This window comes from Anser cygnoides, chromosome 8 (genome assembly GCF_040182565.1).
Source record: "Anser cygnoides isolate HZ-2024a breed goose chromosome 8, Taihu_goose_T2T_genome, whole genome shotgun sequence".
Classification (NCBI taxonomy): domain Eukaryota; kingdom Metazoa; phylum Chordata; class Aves; order Anseriformes; family Anatidae; genus Anser; species Anser cygnoides.
The window spans coordinates 22,839,793-22,855,155 of record NC_089880.1 but is presented as its reverse complement, the minus strand read 5'-3'; the positions used below and the strand labels follow the sequence as shown (position 1 = coordinate 22,855,155).

The 15,363-nt window shown below is 54.2% G+C and overlaps 1 protein-coding gene across 10 annotated transcripts in view; it reads right to left on the bottom strand.

The window, feature by feature from the left end:
- Positions 1-371: 371 nt before the first annotated feature.
- Positions 372-15,363, bottom strand: part of ST3GAL3 (ST3 beta-galactoside alpha-2,3-sialyltransferase 3) — a 183,212-nt gene continuing 168,220 nt past the window's right edge. For all 10 annotated transcript variants that reach the window (XM_048059205.2, XM_048059206.2, XM_048059211.2 and 7 more), the window contains one exon: positions 372-3,894. In XM_048059205.2, coding sequence (XP_047915162.1) covers positions 3,805-3,894 — 90 coding nt within the window. In that variant the 3' untranslated portion in view covers positions 372-3,804. The remainder of the gene's footprint in view (positions 3,895-15,363) is intronic.

Genomic DNA, 15,363 nt, shown 5'->3' with positions numbered 1-15,363 from the left:
CGCGGTGCCCCCGTCGCTCCCTCCGGCAGGACACGGGGATGCGGTGGTTTGAGGCTGGGTGACCTCCACAGCTCAACAGGTGGACTGCAAACCACCTCGAAACGGCCAGCCCCGCGTGTACAAGGGGGCTGCTGCCCCCCGACACATCATGCACCCACCCCGAGCCCCTCTCCCATCCCCTCGGTCACCGGGCAGGAGGAGCGCAGCCCTCTGCTGGCCCCAGCGCCAGGCCCCTGGGATCAGCGGGTGCCTTCGGGGTGCTCTGCTGGAGGAGCCAACAGCTGGAGCACGCTGGGGATAGCCCGAGCGGGGGAATCCCTCTGCCTCCCCTAAAAATGGCCAGAGGCAGCAAAAGAAAGAGGCCAGCCAAGCTCGTTTGATAGCTTTATTGCTTCTGTGATATGACTGAATTGATGTGACATAAGCCGGCTTGGAGGAGCCTGCAAGACTCTTGCCCTCCCTACCTAGAGGGAAAATTAAAAAAAAAACAACGCAGAAACTAAAACTAATTTTAAAAACTCATTGAGTTCTTACATCTCAGCTTGGTACAGCACTGGCGAGCTCCCCGGCCCTCGGAGCAGGTCCCTGTGCGAGACCACAGGCTGGGTGGTGGCCCTGTCACCCGCACCCAAGGGTGGCAGGGGGTCACTGCACCCGATGCATGCTCAGACCGACCGCAGGGACCCCGCTGCTGCCGGCGGAGCTCAGCATGGCGGCCGCCTCCTTACCAGGCCACCTGGAAGCCCTCGTCTGGTGCTGCCCGTCCCCAGCCTGCCCGCCCCGGTGTGACCCAGCCAGCCCTGCCCTGCCACCTTCCCCGTCTCCTTCCCGGCAGAAAGGAGAGCCAGGAAGCCCAGAGGTGCTGGTCGGAGGATGCTGGGCTCAGATCCTCCGCGGCCTCACGTTCCCTGGTGGCGCTGCCTCCATTCAGCATGTGTGAGCTCGAGGCCGTGGTATGGCCAGCCCTGAACCAGGTGATGCATAGGGCAGGGAGCAGCGCTGCGGTGCCCCAGACCCGCTGCCCACAGCAGCAGGAGCAAAGCCCCACCGCAGGAGCTGGCTCCCACCGGCACATGGATTTCCCCGGCCCCAACCTCCTCGCGCTCCCCCAGCCCCTCTCCAGGCGGGTTCCCTGCCACCCCGCTGGCCTTTCTGCACGGCGGCGCGGCAGAGGCGTCAGACAACCCCGCTCTATATTTAGGCCGTGGAGAATTCCCCTGGGCTCTCCCTTCCGAGCTGAAAAGGTGAGTCACGGCGAGGGAGAGGCCAAGACTCGCATCCGTCCCACTGACCCTGCTCTGACCCGCGTGCACCGCTCCGAGCTGGCAGGGCTGCGGCGTCTCGGAGGGCGGGAGGTGGCTGCAGGTGCACGCGAGGAGACAGCCAAGGAGAGGCCTCCAGGAGCCAGTCCCAGCGCCACGTGCTGCCCCGGGGCCGGGGCGCACACCGGCATCACCCGCAGGGCCTGGCCGTGGGATGCTCCGTGGATGAACCTGCCCCGCTGATGTCCTTGCTGAGAGTCCTGGGTCAAGAGGGACAGCGAGACACGGGGGAGCCGTGGTCCCCCAGCACCTCCATCCTTGCTCTCTCCGCTTGCAGGTGTCCCGACCCACCGCAGCCACCCTGAGCCACGCAACCTGAGCCTGAGACGCCCTGGTCTGCAGGGACAGCTTCCCATCGGGACCTGACCCCAACTGCGTGGGGAGCTGGGACGCCAGGGAAAGCAGAGCAGGGGCCTTGGGCCCGGAGACGGTGAGTTAGAAGGTAACGGTGCCCTGTGAGTTTGTAGTGATAATGGAATAAATCGCATTGATGCTCTGCTGTCTCCATGGGGGTGCTCCCTCCGCAGCTCCTCTGGGGGTAGCGAGGAGCCCAGCACTGACCCCGAAGGCTCTTCCCCTCCTCCTCCTGGCTGCAGCTACCTGCTCTCTGGCATCTCCGCTCCCTGTAGTGTACGGATGGGGCCCATCACCTCCCTCAGTGCCCTAGGGCTTCCCCAGCAGCAGCTGAAGACCCAGTTCAAGCACCAAGTAGGTGCCACGACCTGGCTAGGTCCAGCCCAGGCACCCCCACCAGGACCTCCAGTCCCCTGAGCAAAAAAAAAAAATAAAAATAAAAAAATTGGGGGAGAACATTCAAATAAGTATCTGCCACAGCAGATGGTCAAAAACCTGCTGAAAACCCCAGCTTTCTGGGCTGGAAACCTCACGGAGCATCCTGGGGGCAGGCACGTACCTGGGGGGAGCAGGGATCACCCAGCTGGGAGGCCAGAGGGACAGGGGAAGGGAAATGGAAGGGGAAAGGAAGGGAGCAGCTCCCAGATCCCCTCCGCTGACCCCCGCGGTGGCCTCGACGCGCAGGGACGTGGCTCGGGATGGTGCCCCGCGTGGGCGCAGGGTGGCCTGCTCCTGCCTCGAAGCCCATTTCCACCTGATTTCCCCCCGCAATCCCTCTTCTGCCCACGCTCTCCAGGTGGACGAGAGCAGCCCGCTGTCCTCGCGCTCAGCCACGTTGCTCAGTTTATTCCAGCTCCTCTGAAGTACGTATACAAATCAAATGTGCAAATACTGCATCTTGGGACCAAGAGAGCAAAGGAAGGGACGTGCTCCTGAGAGCAGGAGGAGCAGCAGTGCTCGAGCAGCACAGGAGGAGCTTGGAAATGAAGTGAGCAGGGGCCAAGCAGAAGGCGAGGGTTCCCAGCAGGCCCCCAGCCTTGCCAGCAGGCTCCACCACCACTGAGGTCACGGATCAGGGAACACAGTCGAGTCTGGAACGTAAAACATCTTCGGCAGCCCGCTCTTAAACTGCAAAGCTTCAGATATCCACGCAACATCTGACCTCCTTCCAAACAACGAATCACTCCTCTCCCCCACAGAAGCAAAGCGAGGCGCTGTCCAGGAGCGGTGACACCGATCTGCACCGGCTCGGTGAGGGCCCTGCACAGCAGGCACAGCCCAAGAGGCCTGGAAGCCTTGAGCACAGCGAGGTGGGCTCCGCAGCGCCGTGACACGCAGGATGGCGGTGAGGGGCTGCTGCAGGCAGAGGAAGCCACCGGCTCCCTGCTCCACGCCAGGGTCAGGGCAGAGTCGGGGCAGGACAAGCGGCTACGGAGAACACAGCCGAGTTAAGTGGCTGCTGCTGCCTCTACGCAGGAAGCGAGGAAAAGTGCAGAAAAACAAACCCATGCTCATCTCCAACGCGAAGCTCCAAGTGGAGAACGCGGGAAAGCCGTCCTCCCTTTAAATTATAGCAGCACCAACAACACTGAAGTCTTGGACGGATTTGTTTTCCCGGGGAAAGGTCTGAGGCCAGCGACAATGCAGACGGAGCGAGGCGAGGCCGAGCTTTTCGCAGGGCTGTGCACAAGCAGATTTCGCTTTGCACCTTGGTATTTCTAGTATGATTCCAGCAGAGTTTCTTTAAAAAATAATACTTTGTACATTCAGGCACCGCTGCCTTGGGGCAGCGTCACCTCCCATTTGGCACAAATCGTTTTATTCACAAACCGTCCTTCTCTCTCCTGAGTCTCTCCCGTTTAATTCTGGATACAGAAGATCCGTCTGCAATGCAGAGTTCAAGAACTGCCCGCTCAGCCCCTTGCCCTCCTCCTGCCAGCTCTAGGACCGGAGGCAGCAGATGCTGCCCTCCTGCAGACTGGCAATGCGAAAGGGCCTTCCCAGAGCACCCGGGCATCTCTGTGTGTCTCCAGTGAAGCGGGCTTCTTGCGGGGGGCTGCCAGTGCCTGCTCCCAGAGCTGCAGCGTACGTCTTCCTCTCCTCCCTTTGAGGCAGCGGCTGCAGCCACTCAGATCCCACTGGTCAGGTCGGTGATGACTCGGGCTTTCACCAGCTTCCGCAGGAACTCCTTCTCCCGTTGGATGTTGTGCGTCCAGGACTGGAAGGAAAGGAGAAAGACAAAGGTCAGCAGCTATCCCTGGCCAAGCATGCTCCTCCGCCCCACATCATGGGAGCCACCAGCTGGCACGGGGTTCTGCCAAGGAGGCAGAGCCTGCTGCCGACCAGAAGGGCCCTTGCAGACCAAGGACCTTCTCTTATCTAGATAGAACCAGCAGAGCTGGAAAACTAGCTCATCCCAAGACCAGCCTCACCAAGGCCAGCTCCTGCCTCCACTAGCCCTACCAAGAGGAAATCAGATGCCAAAGGTCACACTAATACAGCGCAAAGGGTGGGACGGGCACGTCTCCGAGTCAGGCATTTCAGGGCTAGGACTGCTATAGCTGCTGTCAGCCCCCCCGCTGTGTGCCCTGCTGCAGGCTTCAGCAGTGATCTGCCATCGCCCCGCTGTGCTGGTACTGGTAAAGCACTTGGTGTGTCAAAGACAGAGCAGGGCAAAGCGACTTTCCCCAAAATCTCCCAGCGAGACAAGAATCCCAGGACGGGAATCCACACCTTCAGGACAGTGCTCTGGGCAGCAGGTAACCTCGGCTCTAGATAAGATGTGGGCCATGATAAAATACCTCGATGGGAACATCCCAGAAATGGCTTCAAGCAGCGAAGTACAGAGCCCTCGGCCAGACCGTGGCACCTCCCTGCAGAGCCCTGGCTGTGTCTCGCACACACAACGTGCACGTGGCTGTCCTGTCACCTGTGGGTGTCCTGTCTGGTGCCAAGAGGTGCCAGGGACCAACGGTCCCTCGCTAGATCTCCAGTACATTTTGGAAATGCCTCTCCTCTCCTGAGTGCTGCTCTGCACTCGTACTGCTGTCCCCTCAGCGCACAGGATTTATGACAGTTAAAGCTGCTGAGAGATCAGGCAGGTCTCATCTTGCAACCTGTGTTCGAAAGAAGCTTTTCACTTCTGGTTACTCGAATGCTGCCAGGGTGCACCAGCACAGGTAACCGCACGGCCACGCGTGAGACTGAAAACGCAGAAGACCCTGCCTGTAAACTGCAGGGACAATGTCAAGAAACAGCTCAGCATCTGGCTTCTGCTAGCATGAAAGCAGAGACTGAAAACCGGCTCTGGGAAGAAAGCTGGGTCATAAGAGAAAAAAAAAAACAAACATGAATTTTAAGAAGCAGCACTGAGAGCCGCACGCGCCTGTCCCTCGGAGCAGGAGAGTCAGGATCCCCGCGCGCTGGAGGCACTCCCACGTGTGGCACATCACCTGGGGGTCCTGTGCACGGTCCCTGCCTCGCAGCAGTGCCTCTCCCGACAGCACAGCCCCTTGCTACGAGCACACAGCGCCGGCAGAGGCAGCCAAGGGTGCGTGTGCTGCTGCCAGCAGGCAGCGAGCGGTGTCTGCTGGCACCGGGGCTGCGCTAGGAGCTCCGCGCCTTGCAGCACCCTTGCAGCTTGTATCTGGCTGGCTTGCTGCTCAAAGCCTACCTGGAGCACGAGGGAGCCTGGCCGTGCCCGAGATGTCACAGCACAAGCTGATCCCTCCTCCGTGCCCTTCTGCCTCAGCACACAGCAAAGGTCAACTGGTTTCACCCATACGAGCTGCTTGTGCCCCTCGGTACGTACAGAAAGCGGGGAGCGGCCACGTCTGGGCAAACTCAAACCACCTAAAACATTGGCTCAGGCCACATGCAAGCACCTTGTCTGACGGCAGGAGGAAATCTGCCTGCATGAAAGGTACAAGGGAGAAGGAATTTAAGTACAGGAGGCGGATGGTAAAACTGAGCGCTACAACTGCGCTCTCCTGCACCACACGCCAGGCTGCTGGCAAGACGTGTAAACCTCGGCTGTTCAGCACGAAGGCTGCTCTCAGCTCTGGTCACTGCCACAAATTCCTCTTTCCAAGCAGAAAGCCACATGTAAGGGAAACTGAGCCTCCCACTCGATCCCTGTATCTTGCTGCTGGCTGTGGCTGTACCCTCAAAGGCTTTGCGGTCGGGTGTGAGACCGCAGAGGGAGGGGAACAGGCTTTCGTCCCCCCGCAAGGAGCACCAGCAGGGCGCTCGGTGCGGTGCTGCTCCACCCGACAGAAGGCATGAGGCATGTCTTCAACACTAGCTCGGGTTACTGATTGCAGGAGAGGGACTCGCCCCACTGACAGACAGAGCTAATCAGGCGAAGGAGACTGCATTCCTGTGCCGGCGGCCGCAGGGGGGAGAAGATCCGGAGCAAATTTTTCAAAACTGCCAAGGAGAGGCAGGCACCTCGCTCCCATCGCCGCCGACAGGGGAAAGGCACCAGAACACACCGCAAAACCTGCCTGGGATCCTGAGCCTTGCAGGCTCCGCACTGCTCGCTGCGAAGAACCCGGTGCGTGGTGCTGCCGGCTGCGGGCACAGGGTTTGGGGCGGTCTCATAAAAAGCCAGCCTTTAGCAGGCCCCTGACTTTGGGGCCAGGAGCCCGCTGTACCTGCTGTAAGGGAAGCTCTCTGCATCACACCAAGCATTTGTCACCGCTTGTTGGGTAAGCCGAGGAGCTCTGTGTCACCGTGCTCCTGGGCGAGGTGTCCCGGCCGTCTCTTTCAGCTGGTGCGGTGTCCCGAGCTGCAACAAGTGGTAAGGGACAGGCGATGCTTTGGCACCCACAACCCCACGGACAGGGCTGTGCTGGCAGAGTGCTAATTCTGACATTTTATGCAGTGTCGTGAGCAAAACCCACACCTGGAGGAGGTTTACATGAAGCAGCCACAATACCAGTGATTTACTCCTGATAGTACGGTAGCAAAGAAGCCTTTTTTCTGCCCTTGGATACTGGATGTGCTTTAGCTGCCCTGGCAAGATGCTCTCTGTCCCTTCTGACTGCTTTGACTCTCTTCCCATGCACACCGAGCCGTTACTGCCTCATTTCCTAATCCTCCACGGAGGATTGCTTACGTTCACAAAGCTCCTGCCCTAAGCCCTGAAGCTACACCTCAGCATCCCAAGCAGCAGAGTCCAGCTATTTCCCTGTGAAGCTGCAGCTCCAGCCAGGGGCAGAGCAGCCTGGATCACGCGCTGCCACCTCCAGCTTTGTGTCACCACGCGTCACACCCCTGCTGCTCCTGCGACCTGGCAGAGGGGCTCTGCCCTCGCTGCTCTGCTGCTGGCATCGAGCAGGCGCTCGGTCCAGCTCCTGCTTGTGCGAACAAACGGGCAGCTCGTCTGAGCCGTGGCCGGATTAATGAATGTCCCAGGAAGCTCCAGAGCCCCTCTTGTTGTTTGGGGTGCGGCTGGGATTTCCTTTGCTTCGGGTCTTTCCCTGCTTGCTCTTTTCAGTGGCGGCAGCAGCAGAGCCGCTCTGCCAGCACACACACTGTTAGAGCTGTCCATCGCAGGGGGTGGCAGTTGGCCTGATGTATGAGCGTTTGGTCACAGTTATTAGACCAAAATTTATCATCGGTTAAAGCTACCTTTCAGGACTATGCAAATGCAGCAGCCCCAGAACCACCTCTCCTTTCTTCTCGATTCCACAAGGAAGCACAAAACATCCTCTGTCCCTTCACGAGAAGCCAAGTGGAGTGTTTTAAGACTGAGAAAATGTTTCAGAGGCCAACCCACAAGGAAGGTAAGCTCACCATCTGCAGTCAATTACAAGTGGGGCAATGGCTCAGCTTCAGAGCATGCTAGTCTTATCAAGTCTGTTGCAATGCCATAAAATACAGGGAAATTAAATGAGAGTGAAGTCAACAAAGAATGCATTCAAGGAAAAGAGCAGGTTGCAAAGCCAGAGGTTTCTCAGTTCTGTTACATCCTCCACATTTCTGCAAGTCAGCAGCATTTCTCCCCGAAAACCCGCACAGAAACCACAGCAGCAGCAAGAAGCGGTGCTTCACTGGCAACATCCCTTGCCCAGAGCTCCTTTTCCAGCCTCCACTGCTGCTAATTCTCTTAATTCTCTTGTTTCATGGTTAAGAAAGAATCACTCCCCGTTCCTCTATGCCCAGTCATTCTTACAGCAACTTGACATTTTAAACAGCTCTTTTAGCTCTTGCTTGTTCTTAATACATATACAGGGAACTGTTGTATCTCTTCTCAACCTTCACGCTACCAAGCTAAGAAGCCATGCTTTCTTCTTCTCCTACCAAAACAGGCTCTCCATCTCCCCTAGGAAAACTGGGAGATTTCTCAGAAGTGCAGTTGCTCCCTCTGTCCTTATTTACTCTGAGTTCACTTGTGGTGAAGCAGGAAAAGGGCTCACCATTGCCTTGTGCAGTTCTCTTTCTACCAGGAGTCCTTTCCTTGAGTCTTCCCAGAGTTACATTTGCCTTTTTTTCCCCACCGTAATAGCCTTGCGTCCTGAATTATCCCCTAATTTATTAGTACACATCGAAGCACTTCCCTCCTCTGTCATTGTCAAATAATGCTTTCCCAGCTTATAATAAAAATTTCTGTTATTGTCCCAACTGAATGACTTTCCATTCATCCATTAGGTTCCATCCCATCCAGTTCACTCCTGTTCTGAGGGTGATCGTGCTCTTCCTGGATGGTCTTTTGATCTTCCTTTGTATTGACCACACCTGGCTTTATATCATCACAAATTCAACTTGCACACCACCGCCTCCTGTGCCAAAAATCATTAATGCAAATACTGAACATGACCTCCTCTGGGGGAACTCCCAGCCCTCCATTCAGTGCTGCTCTTTGTTTTCCTCTTCAGAGCCTGTTCACATACAGGTGTTGCACCAAACCGTAGCTTCTGAAGCTTAACTAATAATACCTTGCATGGCACAGTTTCACACGCCTAACTGAACTTCAGACGACTGATCTACTACACTTCCTCTGTCCCTGGAACGATTTAAAAAAAAAATCAAATAAAGATATTAAATTAGTTTTTGTAACCTGCCTTTGGTAAATCCATGTTGTGTTTGCTTTCAGGATTGAATTATTCTTTCATTTAAACTTTGCTCTGAAGTTCTGAATAGTCCTTGAATAGTACCTCTGAGGTCAGATTAGGAGCTCTGGATTTGACAGGATTATTTTCCTTGCCTCGATCCCATCCCCCCATATTGGGGAAGAAGAAGAAAGGAAATAAAGGTATTATACCCACTATAATTTAATCCCACGGAACCACATGTAACCTGATAGATTTATTGAAGACCTTTTCCTCTGGACTTGCAGCTTAGCTGGCTCAACACCGTGGCGTTAGGGACAGGGATCTTTCAGGCGTTCATACCTAGTGCATTAACTCGAACAGCTCCTGCCTTTCACTACTGACCCAGTCATTTTCTGTTTCTATGAACTTACCACCGTAAGTCGCCCTTTCCCTCATGTTCACCCCATCTCCCCTGTAGAGGTAACGTGTTCACTCACACAATTCCCACTTGGACTCTTTAATCCCTATGCCTTCCACATCCTTCACCTTCTTGGATGCCACAGCCCTCGTAAGTCTTTCCTCATTTCGATGTTATTTGCTTGCAGCGGGACCGTGTAGTATTTGTTTTATTTTCCCTTGCGAGATCTAATTCAGCCTGACTTTTGCTGGTTTTTGCTTTATCTCTGTCCTTTCCGACCAACAGGCTGAAGTCTCCTCTGCCTGATGCTTTCTCCTGCTCCTCCAGCATCACTCTGAAGAAGTTATTTACAAAGCTTCATCTCAAACCTCTTCCCGTCTGTTCTCCCCTTATTACAAACATGAATCGCAGACAATTTTTGCATTTTTGAGGAAAAAAAAAAAGTTCCCCTCTATAATGAGTCCATGAGCAATTCTGTGCATCTGTTTTTGGTAGCCACTTCTCCTAGGCTAAACCTAAATAGACTTGCATGTGCACACGTGTCCCAGCTCCACCGAGCACCCCCCGTGAGTGCTGCCCCAGCACTCAGCTTATCAAACTCTCCTCTTATCAAACTCCATTTTGGAAACAAAATCTGAGTTACAGAGCACCTCCTGTTGCCTTTCTGTTTAATTTAACAACAAAGGCACTTGACCAAAGGCTATTTCTAATGGCCCTCTGCAAGGCCTTCATGCCTGCTAAGATCAGCTCCGGAAGGCCACCAGCTCTCCTCGTCCCCTGGAGGTTGGTGAGAAGAGCTGTGCCAGCTGTGACACCTGGCAATACCTGGCCCCCCCCGACAGCAACGCTGGCTTCTGATGGACGTCTGCGGCTGACTTCTGACAGCACCCAGCACCGTTACAGAGGGCTGTGTACAACGTTGGGGTCAGCAGCTGGGCTCTACGCGCCTCTGAAGATCTTTGAACGCTTTGTCGTACAGAGATCCTCACCAAACCTTAATTCTGTTTTTATCCATGCTGCTATTAGGGCTCAGTGGCACCCCGAAAGCGTTACCGTATTTCTGTCCTACCAAACAATGCAATACCTGTGCTGCAGTCGTGACTGCTAGTCCATCAATCTTTCCTAGATTTGCATTACGCAGACACAGTCCTTACGCACAGGAACAGCATGTGAGGCCTTCGTTCCGCCAAAACGCTGTCAAACAGGTGGCTTTTAAACAAAGGCAAAAATGTATAAACCTCATCAGTCATCACCGCGGGCCCCAAGAAAAAGCACTGCCCTTTCAGAGGTCCCCCTGCCCCAGCCCCTAACCTCCCCCTCCAAAGCTGACCTCCATTTCAGTCCGCACCATTCCCTGTACTCCGATGGCAATTCATCAGCCAGGCTCGAATAGCTGTGTTTTCAGCCTATAAATCACCAGGCCAGACATCTGCCCTGCTTTCAAAGGAGTTTTGTTCTTCTTGCTGGCTACCGCGAACTTTTAGGTACTTGGAGGCCTGAAGCAGCCCCGTCACCCCCTCCCAAGCAACTTTCCTTGATTTAAAATGCAAAGGGCGGCTTCACAGAGAGAGTCCAGATGATGATAAAGCACTATTGTTTGTGCCTTTATGGGCCGAGAATCCAAACTGGATGTTTGCGGATTATTGTGAGAGGTGGCTGCTGGCAGGGAGAGACAGAGACAAAGCTGTGTGTCACGGCATGCTGCAGCCCACCTCCCCGGCCCTTGTGACAGCCCTTACACACCCTGAATGAGAAGCATTAGGAGCCGGTGTCCTCCAGCATCCCACAAAGACCTGCAGGGGAAGCGGAGCCAGGGATCAGAAAGAAGCCATCAAAGGCAGGCTCCCCCTGGGGTCAGGCAGCGAGTCCCTGAGGTGCCGGGCACAGCTGTATCAAAGGAGCTGACACCTCCGACAGCAGCGGCGCTGCTGCTTGATCTGCGGCTGCAGAGAACAGGAGAGCAGTCAGCAGCACCGCCGGCACAGCCACAGATGGGATCCGGACCGATAAGGGTGGCTTTCAAGCACGCGTTCCCCGTTTGTACCAGCCGTGAGTGCGGGGAAGGCGGTGTGTGGTGCCAGTCGCAGGGCCGAGCACGCAGAGGAAGGATGCTGGGAGCTGGTGCTGTGCTTCGTTCTCATGATTTAACACAGCCTCCTGCTCTCGGTTATGTTTTCACAACTCTAAACACTGTCACTTTCCCATCCTGCAGTAATTTCTGCCTGAAACACTAACCTGCTTTGCCATTAGCAGTGAAGTTGTATTGTAACACAGGCAGGTTCATTCATTTTCTTTTAATCCTGAAAAACTTATGCTCCCTTTTAAAACGATTCCTTTTTTCCTCACCTCCATTTCCATGTTTCCTTCTTTACGTTCCCAGTGGATCTGACACTTCTCCTACATTAACAGGAGACAGTGACCTGTGACAAAAATACACTTTTATGGAGTACTTGGGCAGGAAGCACTACAGGACATAGGCAAGAAATAAAAATATAATAAACTATAAAAAAAATCAGCTTGACGGCTCATCACCACGAAACCAGAAACAAGTGAGCATACACCTTGGCAAGGATTCATTCATTTTCTGTACAGCACTCAGGGAAGCAGCCAAGGGTCGAAAGCTGTTACAAGTTACTGGAAATAGGGAAAATAGTAACTGAAGGGAGATGACAGGCTTAGACCTTCTGCGTTTTGTAAGTTATAACAAGAAGGATCAGAGCTAAAAAATGACTTGTGAGAATTCACATGATGGCGTGAGGTCTATCGAGCAGCAGTTCCCCAGTAACGGACCAGAGAGCAGCAAGGTCACAGCGCCCAGAAAACCCTCATGGAAATGCACGCCAGGACTTTGCATCTCCAGCCGCAATGGGGAGAAGATCAGACCAAGGGAGAAGGTGCTGGGCAGCGGAGCTGTGATGCAGTTTTGCACTGCAAGTGTTGATTTTCCAGCTCACAGCCTGAAAGCATCACGCCAGTGTGCTCCAAGCTCTCCAGAGCATGTTGATGAGCAGAAAAGGGTCTCCCCTACAAGGCCTGCCAGGACAGAAACCAGCTGGAGCACACTGTGCTGCCCCCAGGACCGGGGGTAAGGAAACCACCCAGGTATAAACCGGAGAAATTTATTCCCACGGGCACTCACAAGAGCAGGAGAATCCACGTGCCTTTTGCAGCCACGCTAGGGCCCTAAGGGATTAATCACTGCATCCATTCCCCTGAACGGTAACACAGATAAAGCTCCAGAGCATCTGCCTCCTCGTGGAGCCTTTTCCTTTGGAGCAGGAAATGTCTGTCCAGCCCCTGGGAGTCTGAGATGCTGGAAAAGCAGTGGAGGCAGCTGCCTCCTGCGGTAGCAATAACAGCACAGTTTGGGACCTTGAGGGCTTCTACCCCGTCGGGGAAAGCAAAGACTAAGCAAAACTGTACACCCAGGCTGCCTGATCGCCTCTTGGAAATTCAGCCATCGGTCCCACAGAGCAACAGGAAAAATCACATGCATTTCCACAGAGATTTTATCACCTCAGTCTTGGCATGGGAGAGGCATCTCCGCCCAGCTGTGAGCAAGCAAGTGTATTTTGCTGGCTTTTTTTTTTTTTATGTAATCAGAACAAATTCCTCAGAGATGAGTCACAGGGTTTCAAGGGTGTCCAGGGAGATGTCAAGCAGGCCTCAAGTGTAAATCAGTGACACACCTTGCTGAGAGGGCGCACGCTCCTCGCAGACCCTTTCCCCCTGCAGACACAAGACAAGGGAACGGGATGGATGGATGTCTCCGGGAGGATCCCATATGCCACACACACACACACACACGTGGCACCTCCAGACCCAGGACGTCAATGTTTACATTTCCTCTGTAAAGACAGGGATGGTTTCAGGGTGGAGCTGGAGTGCTTCCCTGCAGCTGCTCTCGAGGCTTAAACACTGAAGATTTGTCAGTCATTCAGGCTGGAGGACCCTGGCAGTCGGATTATGGGATGGGGTCGTGTTTAGGGAGCCAGCCAGGGCCATGCCTCGCATGCCGCTTGCTCTCTTCTTATAGCCACAAGAATGAAACTGTAGGTGTTGGGACCATCACAGAGCCCCCAGATGCCTGCTGGTGCAGCTTCAGTTGGGCTCAGTTTCCACCCCTACCAACAGTTCACCGTTATTTAACACTCTCAGCTTCCTGGAGGACCAGGAAGAATTAGATGAAGACACAAACCTGGAGGTCCAAAGGTAACACCGAGGAGGATGCCCCAGTGCGCCTTTAGGTATCAGAGCAGATGGAAGAGATGAAAACCTTTTTGAGCTTGGCTCTGGGTCAGTCTCATTTCACCAATACAATGGCAAGGTTTGCCCCAAGGTGCCAACAAAGGTCAGCCTCTAGATTTGCAAACCACGTGCAGGTCTCTGAGTGAGTGTGCAGAGTGCTTCCAGCCCGGAGTGGGGCAAATCTTCGTTCGTGAGTTACCTGAGGACAACTGCAGAAGACAGAACCCACCTATCATGCCCTTCGCCCTCAGGTGACTAACAATTACCAGCTACCATTAATATTAAATGGGAGAGAAAGAAATGCAATCCTCTTTCTGCTCTTCACATTCCACAATATCACAAACGATTTGTCATACAGGGAGGGGCAGAGGCAGGAGGGGCATTAATTATTGATACTCGGGAACAGACGGCTTTTCTTGTACCAGGGCAGAGAAATGTAAGAGGAGCCTGCGGGTGAGCACGTGAGGATTAGACGGGCAGACACCGATCATATAACCAGCCTTCAGATGGAACAGGAACCTTCCTCCCAGCACCAGCTCAGCAGAGCTCTCAGCAGCAGCCCCGGCTGCGGAAAAAAACCCACTGACATCTAAATTAGTGAGGCTCCACCAGACCTTTCAACGCGCCCTCACCTCTGTACAGAAGAGCCTGGACATGCCGACTGACAGCTCCCAGACAACAGAGGCCTGTCAAACCACGCACAGACTCTCTCAGAGACCCAGCTGGTTGCATTTCACATGTTCATCCCCATCTATTGCCCTGTGCCTGGCCAGCTTTATCCCTCAGACCTCATACAAACAGTGCCCAAGAGCGACTCCCTCCTGTCTCCCGCTGGCTTCTGCAGCTCGCTCAGGGTTCTGACCTCGAGAATCAAAAATCCAAGCAATCTGCACTGGCAGCTTCAGATGTGTCTGCTGGCTAGCTCCAGAAGCCAAAAGATGGGGTAGCAGGCCTGGAAAAATAGGCCTAAGTGCATGCAGTTGTGATAAGGCCCAGGGTGCCATGCGCAGCCCACTGGCAGAAATAAAGAACACGGCAGAAGGTGGCCAAGAATGGAGGAGGAACGGGAAGCTCACGGCAGAGCTCGTACTTCACTGCACACCCCTCTCCGTGGTGCTTCCTGACTTCTTCCTCTGAACTCCTCTTTCAAAAAGAGTTGTTCGTAAGAGCTTTGCTCTCTGCTGATGTTTGGCAGCTTTTGGTACAAGGGGGTGGGCGGGTGCAAGAGTAACACCGAGTGCCAGGGCCCAGCCATTCCCTCTAACGTACTGCAGGCTGCGTTACTTGCATCAGGGCCTCCCAGGTGAGGCCTTGGAGCATTTTAATGCCTCTCCTGCAGCAGAGGGCCACAGCCTGTCATCCAGTGCCTTTTGCCAACTCCTTCCTTCAACCCATGCAAGGAGCAAGAGGAAGATAACTTCATTCTTGTCAGCTCCAGCGTGGGTGTCCTTGATGTCAGAGACATCTTCTAGGTTGCAAACCAGGCTCGGCACAGGACACCTGCTGTGAGTATCCCCATGTCCAAGAGCAGACAGTCTTGGAAGAGACAGACTTTCCTGCTCCCTCCATAGGCCCAGAAGGTACCTCAGGATCACAATGATGTATCGTGAGGTACTTTCCTTGACATATTTAGGGACCTCCTCACAGTCTTCTCCCAATCTCAGTTTCTTCTCTTGGTCTCTACTGAGAGGTTGTTCCAAAGCCTCATTGCTATGATAATTAGAAATGCTCTTTCCATTTCTCAAGCTGACCGGTACCGATTGCTAATTCCTCTCAGTCAGCCTAAGGCTATGCAGCCTGAGTCCTAAGACATGTATGATCTTACGATTTGGAAAAACAACACCTCCAGGCTTCCCTCCTGACCTGGATCAATGGCACAGTGGTTGAGGTGACAAATATAAGCGCCAGCAGACAGCAGCCGTCCATGAACAACACAAGTGTTCTCTCCCTTTGAACATCGCTCTGTTTTCACAATGCGGAGTAG